General features: G+C 36.6%; 1 protein-coding gene across 13 annotated transcripts in view; it reads left to right on the top strand.

Moving 5' to 3' along the window:
* Positions 1-23,476, top strand: part of Dnm1l (dynamin 1 like) — a 46,022-nt gene that overhangs the window by 13,734 nt on the left and 8,812 nt on the right. For 4 of the 13 annotated variants that reach the window (XM_057765171.1, XM_057765173.1, XM_057765177.1 and 1 more), the window contains exons 2-14: positions 1,318-1,483; positions 4,764-4,802; positions 5,967-6,013; positions 6,391-6,462; positions 8,399-8,485; positions 10,340-10,502; positions 14,084-14,204; positions 16,025-16,156; positions 18,319-18,525; positions 20,550-20,670; positions 20,862-21,017; positions 21,219-21,308; positions 23,178-23,270. In XM_057765171.1, the coding sequence (XP_057621154.1) occupies positions 1,318-1,483; positions 4,764-4,802; positions 5,967-6,013; positions 6,391-6,462; positions 8,399-8,485; positions 10,340-10,502; positions 14,084-14,204; positions 16,025-16,156; positions 18,319-18,525; positions 20,550-20,670; positions 20,862-21,017; positions 21,219-21,308; positions 23,178-23,270 (1,494 nt within the window). Of the gene's footprint in view, positions 1-1,317; positions 1,484-1,860; positions 1,974-4,763; positions 4,803-5,966; positions 6,014-6,390; positions 6,463-8,398; positions 8,486-10,339; positions 10,503-14,083; positions 14,205-16,024; positions 16,157-18,318; positions 18,526-20,549; positions 20,671-20,861; positions 21,018-21,218; positions 21,309-23,177; positions 23,271-23,476 lie in introns of those variants that run through there. The other 9 variants (XM_057765172.1, XM_057765174.1, XM_057765179.1 and 6 more) reach the window with 3 other exon arrangements.

A 23,476-nucleotide genomic window follows, 5' to 3' on the forward strand; every position in this document is an offset into this window, starting at 1 on the left:
AACAGGACAGGAGGGTACCCAGGTTGAACAGGGAAGCTCAGCAGAATTATAACAAATAATAAAGGGAGGTACAAGATTGAGGGGTCCGTTCATTGTTGGTGAGACTGCACACTGGTTTAGCCACTGTAGAAATAAGTTTGGAGAATTCTCAAAATCTAAAGATAAACCTACCATATGATCCAGCTATACCACTTCTTAGCATATGCCTAGCAGACTCGACATTATACTCCACAGGTACTTGTTCAGCCATGTTTATTGCCTCCTTGTTCATAGTACTTAGGAAAGGAAAACAATCTAAATATTGTACAACTGAGGAATGGATAATGAAATTGTGGTACATATATTCTGTGGCATGGGATCTAGCTGTAAAGAAAAATGAAATCATGAACTTTGCAGGTAAATGGCTAGAAATGTGTGTGTGTGTGTGTGTGTGTGTACATTTTTTTTTAAGTGAGGTAACCCCAGGCCAAGAAATACAAATGCCACTTTCTCTAGAAAAGCTAGCACCAAATCTTCAGCTATGAGTAACATAGCCTGTAGTTACATCAGAAACCAGGAAAGTAAACAAGGACCATTGCTTCAGTAGGGGGATTGGAGAGCAGTAGAGAGGGTAATATCAGGTTACAAGTATTGTGATCATGAATCAACTCTTAGTTAGGGTTTCTATTGCTGTGAAAAACACAACTTAGGGAGGAAAGGGTTTATTTAATCTTACAACGTTCAAGTCATATTCCCTCACTGAAAGAAGTCAGAGCAGGAAGCTAGAGCACGGACCGGAAGCAGCAATGGTGGGAGAACACTGCCTTCTGGCTTGCTCCCTGTATGCAGCTCACTCAGTACGCTTTTTTATGCAGCCCAGGACTACCTGCCTATGGGCAGCACTGTTCCAGGGAGCTATGCACTCCCCATCAGTAATTAGTCAAGAGAATGGCCTACAGACTCACCTATAGGCAATCAGATTGAAGTATTTTCTCCTTTAAGGTTTCTTCCTCCAAACATTTTTGGCTTATGGCAAGTTGACAAAAACTAACCAGAGAATGTAATGCCTGCTCACTACATTAAAAATATAGTTAATAATGTCCCATTTAAAGTGAAATAGTTATGTATTATTAGTACCTATAGCATATAGGCTTTAAGATTTGCTTAAGAGAGTGTCAAAAAGTAGAATAATTTGGAGCGAGGGGCTGTTTTTTATGTATTTTAAGTGTGGGCTTTTGTTTTCTCTGAGTTTGAGTTGTTCAACTTGTGTGTGTTGCTTTGTTAGTAGAATCTGTTTAGAAAGCTCATTTATTTTGCTCTTGTGTGTTCTGTTTTCAGAGCAGTGGAAAGAGCTCAGTGCTGGAAAGCCTCGTGGGGAGGGACCTTCTTCCCAGAGGGACTGGTGTGGTCACCCGGAGACCTCTCATTCTGCAGCTGGTTCACGTCTCACCAGAAGATAAACGAAAAACAACTGGAGAAGAAAATGGTAAATTTCAGAACTGGAGTAAGAATTGTTTTAAAATGTTATGCTGTTTTTCTCTATTTTTAAGATAATGAATTTCAAGTAAAAAGTTGGCTAGTAAATTGGAAATAGTGGCTGTAACAAAATCAGAAATCTTGTGGAGTGCTTTTAATCTTTCATATAAAACAATTTTTATTGATTGGAAATGCTGAACAGTTTTTGGTAATAGTCCCTTTTGAATAATTCAGCTTAGTAAACTGTCTTTAAATAGAAATCAGTTACTTAAAGTAAAAAAAAAGTCCTGTTTTACTTGCCATTTTTTGGGCTCATCATGTGCTCACTAATTTTGATTATACTTTCCATTAGTCCTAAGAGAAAGACTATCTATTACTTATAGAAGAATTTCTTTGTTTTGTGAGACAGGGTAGTCTAAATTATCTTCAGAATCTAAGGATGACTTCAAACTTGAGATCCTCTATCCTTCTGCATCTACCTCAGTACCTGCATTACAGATGTGCTGCCATGTCCAACTGTAAGAAGAGATTAAACGTTTAAAGTGTTACTAATTTTTATTCTTCTTAAATAGTAAGGTTCACCTCTATAGCATGTACTACTTGTACTTTTCTTTTTGTTTTATTTTGTTTTTTTTTGAGACTAGGTTTCTCTGTGTAGCCCTGGCTGTCTGTCCTAGAAATCCCTCTGTAGACCAGGCTGGCCTCGAACTCACAGAGATCCGCCTGCCTCTGCCTCCTGAGTGCTGGCATGAAAGGTGTGTGTCACCACTGCCTGGCCTGATGGGTTTTTTTGTTTTTTGTTTTTAAATAGAGTATATGAATGGTAAGACCAGAGTATGAATATTGTCATGATTGTATATAGCTGGATCTTTTAAAATTAAGGTATTTTAAGAAATGTTCTCTGTTAAGAAATTTTAAATAGTTTATGGTACATATATGCATCATATTAATCATATTAGTGAGATTTGAAATGGTTGAAAATAGTGATCCTTTTCAGTTCAGGGTCTGACATAGACTGTGTCCTCACATTGTGGATGTGCTCTGCCTTGCCCACGGTGTTTGTGCAGAGCACCAGCTGGAGAGATTTATCTTCAGTGCAGTCTCATTGTTTATCTTCTGCCCCGAGGTGGGTGCTTCGTGATTTCTGGTTTTCTCCCCTTCGTTTGTCATAGAAGACATTGTAGTGATGACTCTAATTTTATTAAAGTAGGGGAGAAACCTGTCTTGAGCATCTACTATGCCTTGAAAACAGGGACTCCAAAATAACTGAAGAAAGTTAATGGGCTTATAGATATTAGTAAGTATATTTTATAATTGACTGTCAGCTAAATAGGAAACTTTTTAATTGCTAAGTAGCTTCTTGATATACTAGTATTTATTTTTTATTTCAGTGTTTATTATTGAAGTTTTTTTTGTTTTATTTATTTTACTTTGAGACAAAGTCTTGTTACATAGCCCTTACTGACTTATAATTTACTGTGTGAACCAGGTGGTTTATTTGCAGTGATCCTCTTAATACGACATGCATGACTATGCCCAGATTATTTAAAGTTCGAACCTTGAGTTTAATCATTCTTGACGAACCTGTGGCTTAGCCTCAAATATCTAGAATAAAAATTTCTGAATTTCATCCTTACCAATTCCATCAAACACATTACCTAATACCTTAAACCAAGACTTTCAGGAAGTATATGACTCTAGTCACCTTTTTTTCCCTCAGCCATTTTGAAAGGGCAGTTTGTCTATCAGAGACCATTTGTAGATATCATGTTTTCTCAAATCAAGTTAGCCATGTCAGTTCCTTAATGTCATTTTGCTTATATGTCCAGCATGTTTTGTTGATGTGTGGGCAGGCCAGTAAAACTGCCCTTTTTTATCTGCAAATCTATTACTCCTGAGCTTAGTCCCTGTTACATATGTGCATTTCCTTATATATAAAGAAAAATATAGACTGTGTTCCACCCTTCCTTGAAGTGATAGCTACTTTAGAGTATAAAATAAATATGAATTTGAGTATTAAATTTCATTCGTATTCTACCATAATTCTTGGCTTTTTTTCTTTTAAAAAGCTCTTTTTAACCATTATTTCTATTTCTATTTATGAGTGAATATGTGTGTAGGTGTGGTATGTGTTTGTTCTTGTAAGTGCGCCCCAGTCATTGGACAACTTGGGGGAATTGGTTATCTCCGTCCACCATGTGGGTCCTGAGGATTAAACTCTGGAAATTAGGCTTGCCAGAGAGGCCTTTACCTCCTGAGCCACCTTACTAGCTATTCTTACCTTCTTATCAATACCACTTTCTCCTTTGGAAAAGCAATTTAGGCTTACCAAATCATTCTGGCCTTGTAGAAATTAAGAGCTAAGGGAGCAGATCAACATACAGTTTGGTTTTAAATAGTTGTGAAGAAAGCATCACAAAAGAAGAAGAAAAGGGAAAAAAAGCTCTCAAAAAGATAAAAACAAACCCAAGACTTTTTTGTATGTGGTTCTTTTTTATTTTATAAATCTGCTTTTATTTACTTTTTATTAGTTTAAAGTCATGGAAGGTAAAGCCTCACAGATTCTGTGTCCAGTGGACTTTACAGGAAGGTTGCTTCAGAATTAGTCATGAACCGTGCCACTGTTGCCATGGACCCGAGTTCCCAAGATTACTCTTCTTTTGTTCAGGTTCCCTCTAGATGTCAGTGTTGTTTTAGCTCTACACACATAAACACATCTCTTGCATTAAAAAATTCCCTTTCATACTGGGTATAAAAGCTATAAAAACTTCTTGAGGTTTTATACATAAGAGAGCCCCAGTTATCAATAATGTGTTAAGAGCAGTGTATTGTAAGATGAAACAGAGTACTTTTAACCTGAGGTCTATGAAAACTGGCTAAAATACTTTGTATTTAATGAATATAATTAACGGGAAGTGCAAGAATTGTGACACTAGATCCTGCTGGATTGAGTTCATAAATTAATGTTTTGTGGTGTTTGCTAAACGCAAAGAAAATACCCTCAGAAACAGTCATTTTTAGCAAATAGGCTAATTGCATTTATTTACTAATTTTGAAGGGTTCAGAGGATGTGCTTGTCATATCTCCTGCACTCTTTTAAACCAGACACTTTATCTTTTCCCGCAGTAGACTTTTAAATAGCTCAGGCAAACTTTTTGAGAGTAAAATAATTTCTATTAAGTTTTGAATAATTAAATGCTTATGTGCATTTGAAATGATCATGGTTCTACACATTTAAGTGTTTTAGAAATTTAAAGTTTTAGGGATAAGCACTAAAATTACTTTGTGCTATTTCTCTTTAACTACAGACCCTGCTACATGGAAAAACTCAAGACACCTTTCTAAAGGTTTATCCATTTGTTCTTAGCCCTTCTTTCTAGAATGCGTGCATGTGTGCTTATGTACCCTTCCAGGCTGTGCGCATCTGTTTTCCTTCCATTTTATTTGCCTGTCCACATTGACTGCAGGTTTTAGAGGTTCTTGTTAGTGTTTTGGCATTGCATTAACATGCAGGCCTTTTTAGTAGTGAATTTACCTTAATTTTTACAAAAACATAATCGTGAAGACAGTGAAACTTTTGTATGGCTAATTAAATTAAAAATAGCCCTGTGGTATGTGATACTGCCTCTGTGAGTTCTGTGACCTCCATTAGTCTCCTCCTTCAAAGAGCCTTCTTGGAAGAAGGTCCTAAGCTTCAAGTAGGATCTGGTTTAATGTTTAGTCCAACAAAGATCTAAATAAATGTTTATGAGAATATCTTATTTCAGGTGACTCATATGCATTAAATATTTTAAATCATTAAGCTATTTTAAGCTTCTGAATTTGGTGGGAGTAGAATAGCTGTGCTTGGGTAAGCTGTCAAGAGGAGTAGATTGACTAAAAACTAGCAGGATGCTGGGTCCTTACAGTACATACGTATTTCTGTTTTTATTCATATCATTCATTAGCCTTGAGAGCAATCACCTTGACAGTGTGCACTGCAAGCCGTTAATGCCCTGTCACTGAGAGCTTAATATATAGCCAACAGAAAAACCAAATAAAAGACAAAGTTTTTTTTAATGGGAAAATTAGCTTATTTCATTCTTATGTTGCATGCATATTTTAAACTTTAATGTTATATACACATTTGTTATATATGATTTGCTTTTGCATTATTCTTTGGGATTCTTAATTTTTCTTCCTATAGTTCTTCAAATTTTTCGTTGGATAAACTGCTTTCATGTATAAAATTGTTGAAAGAAATGATCAGTTATCCTAATCACAAACCAATAGGAAATAAACAGTTTGTAAGAACTAGATTTCAAATGCTGGGAGGACTTGAAACTCTACTTGAAGTTAGGCCTGCCTTTGTAGTCTGGGCTTTAAAAAATGCGAATGTGTATTTATCAGTCTTAAAATTGAGACAATTGGTATTTTGTTGTCAGTGAAAAGCAGTTCATTGTGTTAGTTTTTAATTCCTAACAATAAAACCCAATTTCCAGTCTCTAAGAAATGAATTTTTCTTTCTCTAGGAGTTGAAGCAGAAGAATGGGGTAAATTTCTTCACACCAAAAACAAGGTAATCACTCAAGAATATAAAGAAATAACATATAGAAAGTAACATTTTGTAGGATAGTAGGGAATATAGTTTCTTACTGGCAATGTTTTTTTTGAAATAAAACCAAATTTGTTTACTTTGTAAACTTAAAATAAAATTTGTCTCAGTAACATTTCTAGCCTCAGTTTAATATGACTTGACCCATTCCAATTCGGAGATTTTTAAGGACTGTAAGATCAGGCAACTTTGAAACAAATCTTAGAAAAATGTATATGTACATGAGAAATTGTGAACTAGTCTTCTGAAGTAGATCCATATATATTCTTTAAATGTGGCCTCCACCCCTTAAGAACTGATCTTATTTAGAATATGATTCTTTTTGTTTCAACAATTTTTAGCTTTACACAGATTTTGATGAAATTCGACAAGAAATTGAAAATGAAACCGAAAGAATTTCAGGGAATAATAAGGTAGGCACTGTTTAAGACCTGGAAGACTTAAACAAAAGTAAATATACTGCTGAACATCTTCTGTATATAATAATATATAAGCGCATTTCAAAGTCTTAAATCTCCTTCCCTCCAGTAGTGATGTTGAATATGGGGCCTAGTACATGCTAGGTAAGCGTTCTACCACTGAGATATATCCTAAAGCCTTTTTTTCCTTCTGAGACAGTGTTGCACTGCATTACTTACCTAGGCTAGTCTTGAACTTGGGATCCACCTGTTTCAGCTTCCTAAGTAACTGGGAATTAAAAATCTGTGTGTTGCCAAACTTTGTTTATAATTCATAATCTTTCTTTAAAAATAGAATACTTTACAAACATAAAAAAACCTAGCTGAATAATTATCTTTGTGTAAGTTGTGGTGGTTTATATCCGAATTCCCAGCATCGGGGAGTTAGAGGCAGGAGGAGCTAGCTACACACAAAAATAGTTTCACAAACACCAAGAATTAGGGACATAGCTCATTGATAGGCCATTTGTTTGGGGGAGGTCCTGGGTTAGATCTCCAGCAGCACACACTGTCATAGTTTCTTTTCTATTGTTGTGATGAATACCCCAACAAAGGCAACTTAAGGGAGAAGGTTTATTTAGCAGTTCCCAGATACAGTCCATCGTGACAGGGATGTCACAGCAGCAAAAGCTTTTGAAGCAGCTGGTTACGTTATGTTCAGAGTCAGAAAAGAACATTGAGTGCATGGGTACATACTAATTTTTAATTGTCTTTTTCCACTTATATAGCTGAGGTACCACTCACAATTCAGATGAGTCTTTCCAATTCAAGAGTGATAAAGACAGTCTTCTACAGGCATGCCCTTTTCCCAGGTGATTCTAGTTTCTGCCAAGTTGACAGTTAACACAGATTATCAGACACATGCGTGCATACACTTATACACCTTAAAACTTTCGTACATGTAAAATATTTATATTGTGTGATTTTAATTACATAGTACTTGATTACAGTAAAATATTTACTTTCTAAGAATGTGAGAATTTTAAATCAAGTATTCTAAGATACCTTTAATGTCACAATCGCTCTCATTTAAATCATTTTTGTACCCTTTATTGTGAATCCTTTTGTTTATATTGCTGTTCTGTGTTATCTGGAAGAACTTTAAATCTCACAAGTGATCCTGAGCCATTAGTAATATCCAGTATATATTTGTTGCCAGGTCCTGTGATAACAGAAGTTATTTCCTGACAGAAATGCATTTTTGCACTGTTTTTTGACCTGTTGAAAATATTTGCCTCTTTTCAGTGACTGTTTTGCTCACTGTCAGACTCTAAGCTAGTACCTTGAAGTCACTACTGTTGCCACCACACTTTCTAAATTCCCTACACCAGGTTGAGCCTGGATTATGACAGGCTCATAATTAGGACTAGATTATGTCAGGGATAGCTTTTTGTCTCAGGGATCTGAAAATTGAGGTACTTTTGCCTGAGCAGACTCTATGTGTGTACACTTTTGCCGCTTGATGTTCAGATATCTGAGATCAAATTCATGGGCATAGCTTCTTACCTGTTCCTCTCTCAGCTCAGCACCATCAGCTCAGGAACATCATTTTGGATAAATGAAATGCACTGTTCTTCTGTTAAGCGTGTAATCTGTTAAGCCCTTTTAAAAAATGGCATATGCGTATAGAAAAGGAAGTGAAGTCATTTAGGGAGAAGAAATTTTATATATTAGTGGTATGGGGTTGGATAGGATTATAATCCTTGTTTTTATGATTGGCTGCCTTCTCATTCATCTTTCATTATGCTTCTATTACTGAAAAATTTTAGGAACCATAGTTTAATAAATATTTTAAAGAATCTAAAGTCTATGTACTTGAATGTAGTTTACTTTAGCATTTCATTAATTGAAATTCAATGCTGATTGTAATATATTTGAAACTCATTTTTAGGGAGTAAGCCCTGAGCCAATCCATCTTAAGGTTTTCTCACCCAACGTTGTCAATCTGACACTTGTGGATTTACCAGGAATGACCAAGGTAAGGAATATCTGTTGCTCATGTTTTCGTTTAAAGAAATGTGTTTTGTTTTCTTTTTAACATTAACCTAGTCTGAGAATGATGAGTTGATTTTGCAGTTACTGTTAATATCAGAAAGCCCTCATTTTTCCTTAAAATGCTTTCTTTACCTTGGCTCCAGTATATCATAGTCTAGAATTCCATCTACAGTCTCTCTGACCACCCCTTTTTCCTCTTTCTTGCTGGTTTCTTGCTGTCCCACCATAGTCTGAACAGCTCTTTTCTTAGATTTCTTGTGCTCTTTAGGTACACAAAACACAATCTAATTTAGATTGATCGTATATAGCTTTAAGTGCATGAGTTTGAATATTTTGGCATTCAGATTATTTCCAGGTACATGTCCATCTAAGCACTTGGCATACACATTTAAATGTTTTAATAAGCATTGCAGCTTTGCTATGTCTAATACCAAATTTCTGATCTGTCTTTTAACTATATTTGATCCATTATCTTCCCTATCTTCATAATTGGCAATTACATTGTACTGATTGGTCAGCCAAAACCTTACAGTCGTCCTTAAGTTTTCTTTTCCTTTTTTTATCTCTATTTCAGCAAATCTCTGGGCATTCCTTATTTTTAAACTATATCCAGAATTCTATTACCTCTTTACATATTCATAGCAGAAGTAGCCATTGTTATTTCACTTGGATTAGCATAAGTTACCAGACATATAATAGGTCTCGCTTGTTTGTTTTTATGTGCATTAGTGTTTTGCCTATATGTATATCTATGTGAGGGTGTCAAATCCCCTGGAGATGGAGTTACAGACAGTTGAGAGCTGCCATATGAGTGCAGGTAATTGAACCTAGATCCTCTGGAAAAACACAGTGCTCTTAACTACTGAGTCATCTGTCCAGCCCCTGTTCTTAACTTTTAAGTAATCACAGTATTCTATTAAAGTGAAAATTAGATTGTGTCATTTCTTGACTTAAAATCTCTTCAGAGACTTCCTAGTTCTCTCCACTGAGAATACTGAGAGTACAATCTTAAGTTCCTGGAAATATCTACTCCTGTGTTATTCTCTTACTTTATTAGTTTATTTCTCCATCTCAGGGTGGCCTTTAATTCTGTCTACTGAGGCTGACCTTGAATCCCTTATCTTCCTACTCCCAGACCTGGGACTACAGGCCGCCATACTAGGTTTCTCTATTTTTCTTCTCTGGTTGCTTTTGTTCTGGGTTTCTGCTTTTACTATTCACTCAGTATGGAATGTTCTTTCCCCAGATATCTATATGTACTTCTCTTTCCTTTAGTTTCTGCTTAGTCATCTAAATTTTATTATCTAATTGAGGTAGACCCTGATTATTCTGTTTTAAAACATCATTTAAAGCAAGAATTTAGAAGCATCATTCCCCAGCCTGTGTTCTTGATTGCCCCATCTACCTCTTGGGCCAAGTTGTTGTGTCTGTTTAGTATTTGCCTCTTATTACTAAGACAGATGTTCTAGGAAGGCAGGAACTTGAATATCTTCATTTTATTGCTGTGACTTAACCCAATATGTAGAAGAGTGCCAGATGCTGTCACCATACATGGAATGAATAAATGGACAAATAGTGAATGAATGAATGAATGATCATCTGTATGCAATTGATACTCAGTAGTCCTTGACATATGATTTATGAAGTAGTTAATTTTTTATATTTGGAAGAGTTACATTTTGAGGCTTTGCACATTGCGAGATTCCCAGGTACCACTGTAGCATATTATTAATTTATTTTAGCTATTTATACGTACAGAAACACTTGTATTCTGTGAATTAAATTTGTGGAAAAAGCTGAGTTGATTTTGATTATTGCTCATCTTCGTTTGGTTTAGGTACCTGTAGGTGATCAGCCAAAGGATATTGAGCTTCAGATCAGAGAGCTCATTCTTCGGTTCATCAGTAATCCCAATTCCATCATCCTCGCTGTCACAGCTGCAAATACAGATATGGCAACATCAGAGGCACTCAAGATTTCCAGAGAGGTAGATCCAGATGGTAAGGACAGATGTTTTGTTTAATAAATGTTTGACTTTCCATGGTAAATCTTTCCTCAAGAAAAGAATATTATTGAAAGCAGTATCTCCAGTTAATACAGATCTTAAAATGCTTTCTATTTTTCCCATCATTTTAAACAGCAATTAGAACAGAAAACAGAAAATTTACTTGATTGCTGTAAAGGGTAGGCAAAAATACTTCCTATAAGGTCTATATTTTTAGTACCTATCCAATAATTTTAACACTAAATTAGTTTGTAAAATTTTTTTTATTTGTGAAAGTGAAATTTCAGGTTTTGAATAACCAACATTTAAGAATACATAACAAGTCAGGTGATGGTGGTGTATACCTTTAATCCCAGCACTTGGGAGGCAGAGATCTTTGAGTTTGAGGCCAGCCTGGTCTACTGAGCAAGTTCCAGGACAGGCTCCAAAGCTACAGAGAAACCCTGTCTTGATTTAAAAAAGAAAAAAAAAAGAATACGTAAGTCATAATTGTATAGATTATTATGATACAAGAAATAACTATAGAATCTCCTTTCTGTAGATAAAAGCATAAGACAGACTTAGTCTAGAGGGGTCCCTGAAGGTATCTCTTTTTACAAGGTACTCTTTACCCGGATTGTAACTCAGTGATACTTAGGATAACAGAGGCTTCTCTCAGTCTCAGTCTATATCAAATGCTAGCTTTGTAGTGAGTGGATAATTGGCCCATAAGGAAACCATTTTTTCACCTAAATGTTTGAAGATCAACATCTGTGTTATAGTTTTTCCCCTACTTTGAAAAAATAATTTTAAATAAAAATTAAACAACTGTTAATTAAAGTTTTCATAAATAGGTATGGTGGTGCACACCTGAAATCCCAGCACTTGGGAGTAAGAGCAAGAAAGGGTCATTGTCAGCTACAGTGAGTTTGGGGATAACTTGATCTACATAAGGCCCTGTCCCTAAATAAATACACTAATAAAATAATCAAGCAATAAGATGGACATATATTTAATCTAGTAATCTTTTTTTTTTTTTTTTTTTTTTTTCTTGGAGGCAATGCCTCACTATGTAGGCCTGGCTGACCTGGAACTTGTTAGATGATCTAAATTGGCAATACATTACAAGGAAATAATGTAATATTAATATGTATATTAGTATCCTACATTAGTATATATTACTATCAAATACATTTATTAGTATCAAAATTTAGAAGTGGTGCTGGAGAGATGACTCAGTTGGAAAAAGTGTTTGAAGTGCAAGAATGAAGGCCCAAGTACGAATCCCTAGAAGCTAGGCACATCGGAACACCTTAGTAACCCAGTGCTGGGGTTAAAGGAAGGAGGACAGACCCCTAGAGCTTATTCTTCTGCCACTTTAGCCAGTTGGTGAGTTCCAACGTCAATGAGAGACCCTGTCTCAAAGAATAGGATGGAAGGCAATTAAAGAAGATGTCCCATGTATGGACTCCACATAAATACACATGCATATGCACATACACACAGAAGCAGGTAGGTGCAATTTAGAAGCAACTTCTTAATGGGGATAACACAATGTGTGACGACAGTAAGGGGTGATTTTGTAGGTTTGGAACAAAAAAGAATTTTTTTAAAAAAAAAAAAAAGTACTTTTTTTTATTATTTTATGTTCATTAGTGTGAGGGTCAGGTGCCCTGGAACTGGAGTACAGACAGTTGTGAGCTAGCTGCCATGTGGGTGCTGGGAATTGAACTGAGGTCTTCTAGAAGAGCAGCCAGTGCTCTTAACCGCTGAACCATCTCTCCAGCCCAAAGAAAATGTTTATAACTGAAAACTGCCTATTCAAAGTTGCACCTGCCTCTGCTGGAATTGTTATATGTATTGGTGTAGAGTGTTGCATTTACTTTGGGAAAGGAGAACAACTTTGTCTTTTGTCTTTTGCTTTTTGCTTTTCAAGACAGGGTTTCTTTGTGTAGCTTGACTATCATGGATCTTATTATGTAGATCAGGCTAGCCTCTGGCTCCCAAGTGCTGGGATTAAAGGTGTGCACCGCTGCCCAACTATGGGAAACAACTTTCAATCAGCAATTCCATGTTAAATTTTCATATGAAAACCTCTGGAGCCTGGAATGCTCGCTCACTGTTACACCAGCATCCAAGAGAGTAAGGTTAGCCTGGGCTAATGTCCACTCAGATCCCGTTTCAGAAATCAGGGGCGCTTAGCAGGTGATGGTTTTAGTGGGTGATTGTTAGCAGGTGAAGGTTTATTGGGTTATGGCTAGCAGGTGATGGTTTATCGGGTGATGATTAGCAGGTGATGGTTTAGCCCGTACAGGCTCTTGCTGCCAGATCTGATGATCTGAGTTGGAGGCCTCAGCTACCACATTGTAAAAGGAGAAATAAACTCCTGAAAGTTGTCCTCTGACCTCTGTACCTGCGGTTGTATTTACACGACCCTTCCACTCCTTCCACCCCTAATGAGTAAATGAATTAAAGAAACCTTTGTAGGGCTGGAGAGGTGGCTCAGAGGTTAAAAACACTGGCTGTTCTTCGAGAGGTCCTGAGTTCAATTCCCAGCAACCACATGGTTGGCTTATTACCATCTGTTATGAGTTCTCATGCCCTCTTCTGGCCTGCAGGGATAAATGCAGGCAGAACACTATACATAAAAAATAATATTTTTAAAATAAACATTAAAAAACAAACCTTTGTATACAAACATCTGTGGTGATTTTATTCATATTTTCCCCAAACTAGAAACAACCCAAATATTTCTCAAATCAAGAATGAATAGCTCAATTAGTACACCCGTATAATAAACAGCACTGTTGAACAGTGAACTGCTCATGTCTGCTACAGTGTGGACAGCCCTCAGATGCGTCATGGTGAATGAAAGAATACAGAGGTAGAACTGAAGGACAGTTTTGGTTGCCTAGTAAAAGAGTATTGTGGAGAGGTGAACTGTTAGGATTGAGGTAGGATGTTCTTGTCAGAAAGAAGAGAATTAGAGTCTGATCGTGTGGTTCACTAATACAGTGAGTGCTTAGCATATCCAAGGCCCTAGGGTTCCCCTCCGCCCCAGCACTGCCAAAGGGTTGGGTGGGGGACAAGATTACACACCAAAAATAGTAAATATTAAACAAAATTTTAGACGCTTAGAGATATTGACCTAAGAACTACTAAGAAATTACTTACAGAGCTGGGGAGTTGGCACAGTGGTTGAGAGCACTTGGTAATCTTGCAAAGGACCAGAGTTTGGTTCCCGGCACCCACATGAGTCAGCTGACGACTGTCTATTACACTAGCTCCAGAGGACCCAGCTCCCTCTTATGGCCTCTTTCCATGACATACATAGACACCCACGTATACATAATTTAAAAAAGTTATTTTTAAAAATTACTCATGAAAACAAGTTTTAAGATTGTATGCCATATTTAAATTTCATATAAAGTACTAGAAGCAAATATTAGGAAAATATTTCCAAAATGATGGAAGAGGCAAAGTGTTAGGTAGAATTATAGATGAAGATTTTCCTTTATTAAATGTAATGCTTTTTTTCTTTTCTTTCTTTCTTTTTTTTAATGGATCTCTCTTCCCCCTCCTTTTTATACTTACCAGGACGCAGAACTCTAGCTGTAATCACCAAACTTGATCTCATGGATGCGGGTACTGATGCCATGGATGTATTGATGGGAAGGGTTATTCCAGTCAAGCTTGGAATAATTGGAGTAGTTAACAGGTTAGCAATTAAAATGGAATAAAGGTGCTAGAGAGTTGGTTTAGTGGTTAAGAACAGTTGTTATCTTAAGAAGGACCAAAATTCAGTTCCCAGCACCCACATTCAGTCACTCAACTACTTGTAACTAGAGCTCCAAGGGATCCAGTACCCTTTTTCTGTCCTCCAAGAATACCATGTGCATGTATAAACATGTATGCACATTTTTACATAAATAAGTATTGAAAGAATGGAATAAGAATCCCAGCATTCTCACTTCAAAGCAAGCCTGATTTTGAAATTCTGTCTGAAATGTGGTGCTGTCTTGTTTTCCCCTCTTGTTCTTAAAGCTGGTGTTGCCACAGGGGCCACTGCACTGTAAGAGACAAACGCCTCTCCAAGTATTTGGGGGTTTGCTGATGGTGGTTTCTTTTTTCAAGTATTTATTAGCATGTATATGGAGGTCAGAGGACAACTTGGCAGGAGCCAGTTCTCTCCTTTTTCTATTTGGGTTTTGGGGTTTAAATTTGGGTTTCAGACTTGACAGCAAGAGCTCTTACTCAGAGTCACTTCAGTGGTCCTTTTGAAAACTGTTCTTCCTCTCTGATTTTTCCCATGGAAAATGTTTCTAAGGTTCAGTGCCACAAAATGGAAGATGATTTAACAATTAACCTTTACTAATTCTTTCGTACGACTTAAGTTATGTATGAGAATGGTATTGGGTAACAAAAAAAAAGTAATTTGTACCCACTCAAGAGAAATGAAAGGTGGTGGGATTTTAATGATTGTTTTTAATCCCATATCATTAGTAATGCTGTGTAATTGCCAGGATATGACTTGGAAACTTTAAAGATATATCCTAAAATTGTTGGTATTAAAAATTATAAAAAAGAAACAACTGCTGTTGAGGGCTTATGTTTTATACATTCTACAGTGAGCAGTTGGCAATGGCATCCTTGGAATTCTCAGAGTAGCGCCTAGTGGGAGGCAGTGCTGCTGTGCTCAGGTGACAGTCTCTCTTAGGTCTCCCTTTCTGTGCAGTAGGGAAACCGGTTATCTGGAGACTAAGTGCTAACTATAGCTGCTACGTAGTCTGATATAATAGGGTTTGAGTCAGTTTTAACATCTCAGGGCCTCAGGTCATTAAAAATGAATTTAGGGGCTGGAGAGGTGACTCGGCTGTTAAGAGCACTGGCTGCTCTTCCCGAGGACCCAGGTTCAATTCCCAGCACAACTGTGTAACTCCAAGAACTGACACTTTCACACAGACATGTATGTGGGCAAAACACCAAAGCACATAAAAATAAATTATTGAGAAAAAATTAAAATGAAAATATTTTGTTAAGTGATATCTAAGGTTCATTCTGGTTGTCTGTATATATTCCTTTCTCACTGAAAGACAACTTGCAGCCTAGTTTCTTTTCAGGCAAGCATGTGCTGTATATACTACTGCATCCTGTACTTGTAGGTGATTACACTTCAAGTTAACATCTTTATTCATGGTAGAATTTAGTCACCTGCGCATAGGTAAAATATAGCTGATTAAGCTATGCTTATTTTTTATATCAGTCTACAGCTTACTAAAGGATACTGCTTTTGTGCATAGGTTAATAGTAACAACAAAGCTGATACTATTCAGCTTAAGTCAAACAGTTCCAATCTTGACTTTCTGCCCTCCTTGGTGGGCTCATTGGCTGAGGTGTCAGTGCTCTAAAGTATGAGGCATGTTGTAGAGAATCGCCTTGTTAGAAGTCAGGGAACAGTATCTGGTGCTAACACTCAGCCCTAGCAGAGAAAAACAGCAGTGGCTTCGGTTGAACAAGTTTGCTATTTTTCAACCATAGGAGCCAGCTAGATATTAACAATAAGAAGAGTGTGACTGATTCAATCCGTGATGAATATGCTTTTCTTCAGAAGAAATACCCGTCTCTGGCCAACAGAAATGGAACGAAGTATCTTGCTAGGACCCTGAATAGGTAACATTTTCACCTTTTAAAGATGAAATGTTTTCATTTTGGCAACAGGTGTCTTAGAATGTTCCTATTTAATTTCATATATGTTTTCATACTGTTCCTTAAAGTTTCACTTCTGAATTCTTGTAAAGCAGTGTCTCTATATTTATTGGGATGTTTGGTATTAAATCAGTTTTTTTTTTTTTTTTTTTCTGGTTTTTCGAGACAGGGTTTCTCTGTGGCTTTGGAGCCTGTCCTGGAACTAGCTCTGTAGACCAGGTTGGTCTCGAACTTACAGAGATCCGCCTGCCTCTGCCTCCCGAGTGCTGGGATTAAAGGCGTGCGCCACCATCGCCCGGCTTTTGGTATTAAATCATGTACTCTGGAATGAGTATTCAAATAGTTTTCTTAATTAGGAAGTTTTTTTAATTTTTCAGTTCAACCTCATTTCCCATTACTATTATATGGTTAAATACTCAATTTATTGAAATAAAACACTTTGAATAGTGTTTGCAGTCAAGTAACAATAGCAACAACTCTTTGGGAAGCCCATCAGAGTTCACACTTTGTTTTGAGGCCCAGATCCTTTGACGTGAAGATCCCAGTTCATTTAAAGTTGATCTAAGTTCCTGGATGACGTAGGGGTAAATTTGCATATGGGGTCTTCTTTTATCCTTAACCTCTAGGCTGCAGACAGCACTAGCAAAATCATTTCACTGTCCGTGCGCCCACAAAGCAGCGTCAGTGACTTGTGGCTTGGAAATGGATCATAGCCAAGGAGTATGTTCATCCCTTTATGTAACTCATAACCATCTATGCCCGACTTTTTAAAGTGTCACCCAACGAATATCAAAATGCTCGCCTGTTTTATGTGGCCCATAAGAACAGCAGCAAACTGACTAGACAGCAGCAGTGGCCGTTGAGGAGTACAGTGAGCTTTGGGGACTGACACCAGGAGGGCATGGCAGTTAGGAAGTTTTTGACAGTTAATTGGATTTTGAACTTTACTAAGATATCAGGTGATTTCCAGATATTTAGATTTTATGAATTTAATTAAAATTTTCAGTTATCACATGACATACTTTTTAATTTAGAATTTCTTTACATTTATTCATAATAGAAATAACATAAAAGAAATTCCATACTTCCTATTCTGAACACCTACTGATGTAGGAACAAAAAAGAACACCATTTTCTCTTATCCGGTACAATGAAGGCAGAAGAACTTGGATCTTAGATTTATTTACACTGTTGTAAAAGGTTATTAAACCAAAATTCTAGGTAGAATTATACTGGGTGGCTTACTTTATAGACTACAGTGACTTGAAAATAATGTGCCTTGTTCTAGCTTTGTGACTTTCTTCTAGCAATCACTAACTACTGCTACTTTTGTTGGGGTTTTGTTTTGCTCTTTTTTAGACTAAGGACCTCTAAACAAAGATTGCTTCATTTCCCGTTCTTGGGATATAGGGGCTAAAAATTTGTTTTCTTATTCTTACACAGTTACTCAAATGAACAGAGAGTTCTTCTGGAAGAAGATTTCTATAGGGTTTTCCCCACATACCATTTAAGTAATTTGGTAGATTGTAGCTAGCTGTCCTGCAATTCACTTCTGACACTATTTATGTAGAGACACTATCACATCTTATAGGTCTTGGTTTTTTTTTATAGGATTTCCCTTCTACTTTAGATGTCAATTGTCAGCAAAGGCTATAGACTTTTTCTTAAGAGCTATAATCACTGAAATAGGCAGTAGGCCTCAAAGAACATTTTGTTTATGTTTATTCATGTAGTAAAAGATTAGTGTAGAGGATACAGGTAGAACAGTGAGCAGTTAGAAGGGATAGATAAGGCGAGGTATAGGATATTGAAAAGTGAACCAGGGTTTGATGCCTTGTCTGGGCGTGTCATGCTCCAGAACCTTGCAGTTAGTTTCATGAACTCTGCTTGAGTTTTCATGGTAGCTTCAGTATATGGATATGATTGATTACCTCACTGGCCATTGGTGATTAGTTCAATTGGGACCAATCCTCCCAACCCTTCAATGTTATCTTTCTAGAAGCACACACCAGTCCTTAGATACTTGAAGAGACTTTAATACCTGGGTACTAGGAAGATTTCACCATTATACACATTTTTCATTGCCTTGTTGTAAGTATTAATACTTAGCTTTTCTGATCTTTTAGGTTGCTTATGCATCATATCAGAGATTGTTTACCAGAGCTGAAAACAAGGATAAATGTCTTAGCTGCTCAATATCAGTCTCTTCTGAATAGCTATGGTGAACCTGTGGACGATAAGAGTGCTACTTTACTGCAGCTTATCACCAAGTTCGCCACCGAGTACTGTAACACTATCGAAGGAACCGCAAAGTACATTGAAACCTCTGAGCTGTGAGTAAGACATTGTTGTGAAGATTTGGTTACTTGGATTGCATATAATCTTGAAATTATTTAAATTTTAATAGTAGAGAAGTTGGCTCAAGAGATTTTGAGTTAAAGGCAAAAGAAAGGCATTTAAAAGGGGGTAAGAAAGAAAGAAGTCAAACTATCTCTGTTTGTATTTTTTTTTTTTTTTTTTTTTTTTGGTTTTTCGAGACAGGGTTTCTCTGTGGCTTTGGAGCCTGTCCTGGAACTAGCTCTTGTAGACCAGGCTGGTCTCGAACTCACAGAGATTCACCTGCCTCTGCCTCCCAAGTGCTGGGATTAAGGATTCTTTACTTAACAGACCCCGCAAAGTCTACTAGATAACTTATAACCTATTAAACATAGTAAAGTTACACAATACAAAATTAATATTAAAAAAGATCCTTCATATGTATCAACCATGTGCTCTCAAACAAATTAACCCCATCCAAATAACCAAAAATAATTATGTGGCCAAAGAGAAAGACCTCTATAAAGAAAACGTAAAGACACTGAACGGGGAAATCACAGAAGATACTAAATGATAGAAAGAGCTTACATGCTCCTGAATTGACAAAGTTAGCATTTTAAAAATGAATGTGAAAGCTGGGCGGTGGTGGCGCACACCTTTAATCCCAGCACTCGGGAGGCAGAGGCAGGCGGATCTCTGGGAGTTCGAGGCCAGCCTGGTCTACAAGAGCTAGGTCCAGGACAGGAACCAAAAACTACAGAGAAACCCTGTCTCGAAAAATCCAAAAAAAAAAAAAAAAAAAAGAATGTGAAACCAAAATTAATTTACAGATTTAACGAATAGCTATCGAATATGTCATATTTCATGGGTTTAGAATATACAATACAAGCATTTTTATGAACTCACAAAATCCAACATGTCAAACTCAGAGCTATGGTGATAAAGATAGTCTGGCACTGGCATAAAAAACAAACAGGTACACTGATAGAGTAGAATAGAGGACCCAGAAATAAAACAAAGAGCTGTGCCTATTTAATTTTTGACAATGGTTAAAAACATTATTTTGATAACAGAAAGCCTGTTCAGCAAGTGGTGCTGGTAGGACTGGATGTCCACATGCACAATTAATGTGGATTCTTTCACTTTATACAAAAGTGAATTCAAAGTGGACCAAAGGCTACTGGAACTTCTAGAGGAAAACATGGTAGTTCCCTGGAAGACATTGGGGTAGGAAAGAATTTTGTGAATAGTATCAGCATCGGGGACAACATGAAAATAAAGGTCCACAGCAGAGAAACGATTAGCAGAGCAACCAGCCTGGGGGCGAGGTCTTTGTTAACTACACTTCAGACTAGAGACTGATACCTAAACTTTACAGCCAGTTTTGGAAATTATATACCAAGGAAATAAAAATCCTAATCAGGCGGGCAAATAAATGCGATTTAGTTTTAACAAAACCACACAGATGGATGATACTTATTTTAAAGTGTTCAGTATTTTGAGATACTATCTCATCCCAGTCAGATTGACCATCAACAAACGTGACAAAATGTTAGAGCAATCCTTGATCACTGCTGGTGGGGGTGCATATTGAATACATCCATTGTGAAAATGAGTGGATAGTTTTCAAAAAATTAAAAATAGTACTACCATATGACCCAGCTATTTCACTCTAGGGCATATACCCAGAGAACTCTGTGACCTACCATAAAGATAATTACACCTCATGCTTACTGTTGCATTATTCACTATAGCAAAGAGTTGGAGTCAAACTACTTACCCATCAACAGATGAATGTATAATGAACACTGGAGCACATATAAATGGAACACTATTCAGCTCTAAAGAAAAAAAATTGAAAGGAAACAGAGTGGACTTGAGAGGAAGCCAGCCTCATTCACTGTTGGTGGGATATAAATTGATACAGCCATTGGATTTATACGGCTTTCTCAGAAGATGAAACAATCTTAAAGCTTAAAGAAAGATATAACTTGTAGCTTCTTTATAGCAGTGCATAATCATATGATTCCTTGCCTTTCAGATGCGGTGGTGCTAGGATTTGTTATATTTTCCATGAGACTTTTGGGCGAACCTTAGAATCTGTTGACCCGCTAGGTGGCCTTAACACTATTGACATTCTGACTGCCATCAGAAATGCTACCGTGAGTATGCTGAGCCAGAAGCAGAAGGAAAGCTTTATTTGTATGCGTAGTTTAAATTGATGTACAGTTTATTTTGCCGTCATATTTAAAACATTTTTCAGAAAAAGGAACAAAAAAGGGACTCTTTTTATCCTTTAAAAGATGTGAATTGCACATAGCTATAATAATAGAGCTGAATTTTGTCTTTTCAGGGTCCCCGTCCTGCTTTATTTGTGCCTGAGGTTTCATTTGAGTTACTGGTCAAGCGGCAAATCAAGCGTCTAGAAGAGCCCAGTCTCCGGTGTGTTGAACTGGTCCATGAGGAAATGCAGAGGATCATTCAGCATTGTAGTAATTACAGTACACAGGTACCTGTGAGATGGAACAGGGCCAGCAGATGAGTCCTGTGTTCAGAGTGGGAGGAAATGGGCTAAAGGCCTAGTTCCCTTAGGTATGAGTGATTTTAAATGGTGTTTGTAAATGTAGCTTCCAAATCTAATTCAATACTTGAGTGATTATTTAGTTTTCAATTAAACAGACTAACATTTTTATTTCTCTGTTACATACAGGAGTTGTTACGGTTCCCTAAACTTCATGATGCCATAGTTGAAGTAGTGACTTGTCTTCTTCGTAAAAGGTTGCCTGTTACAAATGAAATGGTGAGCTACTGTCTTGTTGAATCACTATCAGCAAAGGTTTAATTTGGTTGTTTTCTTCTGTATAACATTATGATCGCTTCAGGCATGTTTCCCAATGAATCATAAGTATTTGTCTTATTTCCAAAGAAAGTTTTTAGTTATTTTAGTACACAGTATTTTTAATTTTGATTTTGATGTTTTAATCATTACTAGCCTGAAATTCCAAGTTTCATGAGGACAGAATATTGTTAAACATCTTGAGTAGCTACTTCTGTTCTGTGCTGCTATTGATTGTTGTGGTAAATTAGTCTGTGCAGGATGCTCAGCAAGCCAGACCTTTACAGCAAGCTCACTTTATTCTGAATCTGAAGCACATGGGGCAACCCATATTCTGCTTGTTCTGTGACCTGATGGTAGGAGTTAGTTGTTACTGTTGTGAGATGTACCTGTCCACCCCCTCCCCCCCAAAAAATACTAAAAATGACAGAAATCTGAGCTTTAGATTTGAAATTACTCTTATGCCACTAAAAATGCATTTGTGTCTTGGCTCAGATTACTGAGCCTCACTTGAAGTTTATCAGTAGTATCCTTGGAATTGTTTGTGATTGGGTGCTGAGTGGTCGCTTGCTTAGCAGGGATTGCTGTCCATAGATGCCTAAGCCTGATCTCACATTCTGCCCACTGGCGTCCTAGAACTACTGGAACTTCACGTCACCAGCTCTGCACCGTTGAGTGCTGTTCTGGAACTTGAGACAGTCATAAGAGCCTTGGTTCCTTTTTATTACCTGCAAAAGATTACCTGATTTTTATTTTGTGGGTTTTTTTTCCCCCAGCATATTTTTGTCTGTATCTTGTGATTTAACTAGGAGCACTATAACCTTGGCCAGAAAACAACTAGTTGGTTACAACAAGTAGCTCACCTTGTGCACTTGCTCATTTGGTATTTGATAAGTAATGTTTTAATTTTCTTTTGTTCAGAATTGGCAGTGGGGTAATCAGTTTTGGAGAAAAACTGTGACCAGAAACATAATTTAAAGACTAGAAGATAAAAACACTTTAAAGGTGGCCATGGTCCTGTAAACAATCCCTTACCCTCACCAATATTTAAAGCAACCCTACTGAAACTCAGTGGGTCATTAAAGACAAATGAAAGAAAAGGGACTGCTAGTTGGGAAGAAGAAAGGAATGAACAGGAGGGGAGGGAACAAGAGTAACGGTGAGTATGACTAAAATGCATTATAAATGTTAAAAACATCATAAGTAAAACCACTTATGGATAACTAGTAATATTAATTTTTTAAAGATAAAAATGACTTAAGCTTATTCTCCATAAGCCTTAGGAATTCTGTGGAAGAATGAAACATTAATTTTCACTTTTTCTTTTGATTGCTGTAACATTAGACTTTTAGCCCTTTTGATTTTAACCATGTGCTTCATGGTTCAGGCTAAGTTATTACTAACTACCTCAGGCATAAATATATTCATTGTTGGAATAAAATTAGCATGTTTAACTTCTCCCTAATTATGAACTGTTTTTTGTTAAAATTGAACATAAGCTTTGACACTCTGAAATGAAGTATGAATAACAAATTATTAAAAGCCTGGAACTTAAAACTGCATCAGGTAAATAACTTTTTCCAGTAATAGGAAATTACTTTGAAGCTCTCTTACTGTCATTTTTTCCTTACTAGAAGTACAGTTTTAAATCTGAAAGTTAACTTATTATCATTGGGCATAGAGTGTTATTTCAAGTATTGTCATCAAGTATTTGAAAATGTTTCGTATACTTTTTCAATATTGTCTGTGTATTAAGGTTTTTATATTTAGGCTTACCAAAGTTAGACTAAACTGGCATATTTTTGTATATTAGTCTTATTTTGTTTTTTGTAGGTACATAACTTAGTGGCAATTGAGCTAGCTTATATCAACACAAAACATCCTGACTTTGCTGATGCCTGTGGGCTAATGAATAATAATATAGAGGTGAGTATAGTGATCATTTTCAGAGGTTGGAAATAGCTGTAGGTAATTTCATACAAGAGATGTGGCATATTGCTGCTGATTGTATGCCCAGGAAATACGTTTAAGTTATTACATTGCTTTCTTAATTTTAGTTCTCAAAATCACCTGGGACAGTTATTTTTACTTTCTACTTAGGAAACAAAAAGGATTTATTGATTAGTGTTGAA

This window comes from Chionomys nivalis, chromosome 3, assembly GCF_950005125.1.
Source record: "Chionomys nivalis chromosome 3, mChiNiv1.1, whole genome shotgun sequence".
NCBI classification, from domain to species: Eukaryota; Metazoa; Chordata; class Mammalia; order Rodentia; family Cricetidae; genus Chionomys; species Chionomys nivalis.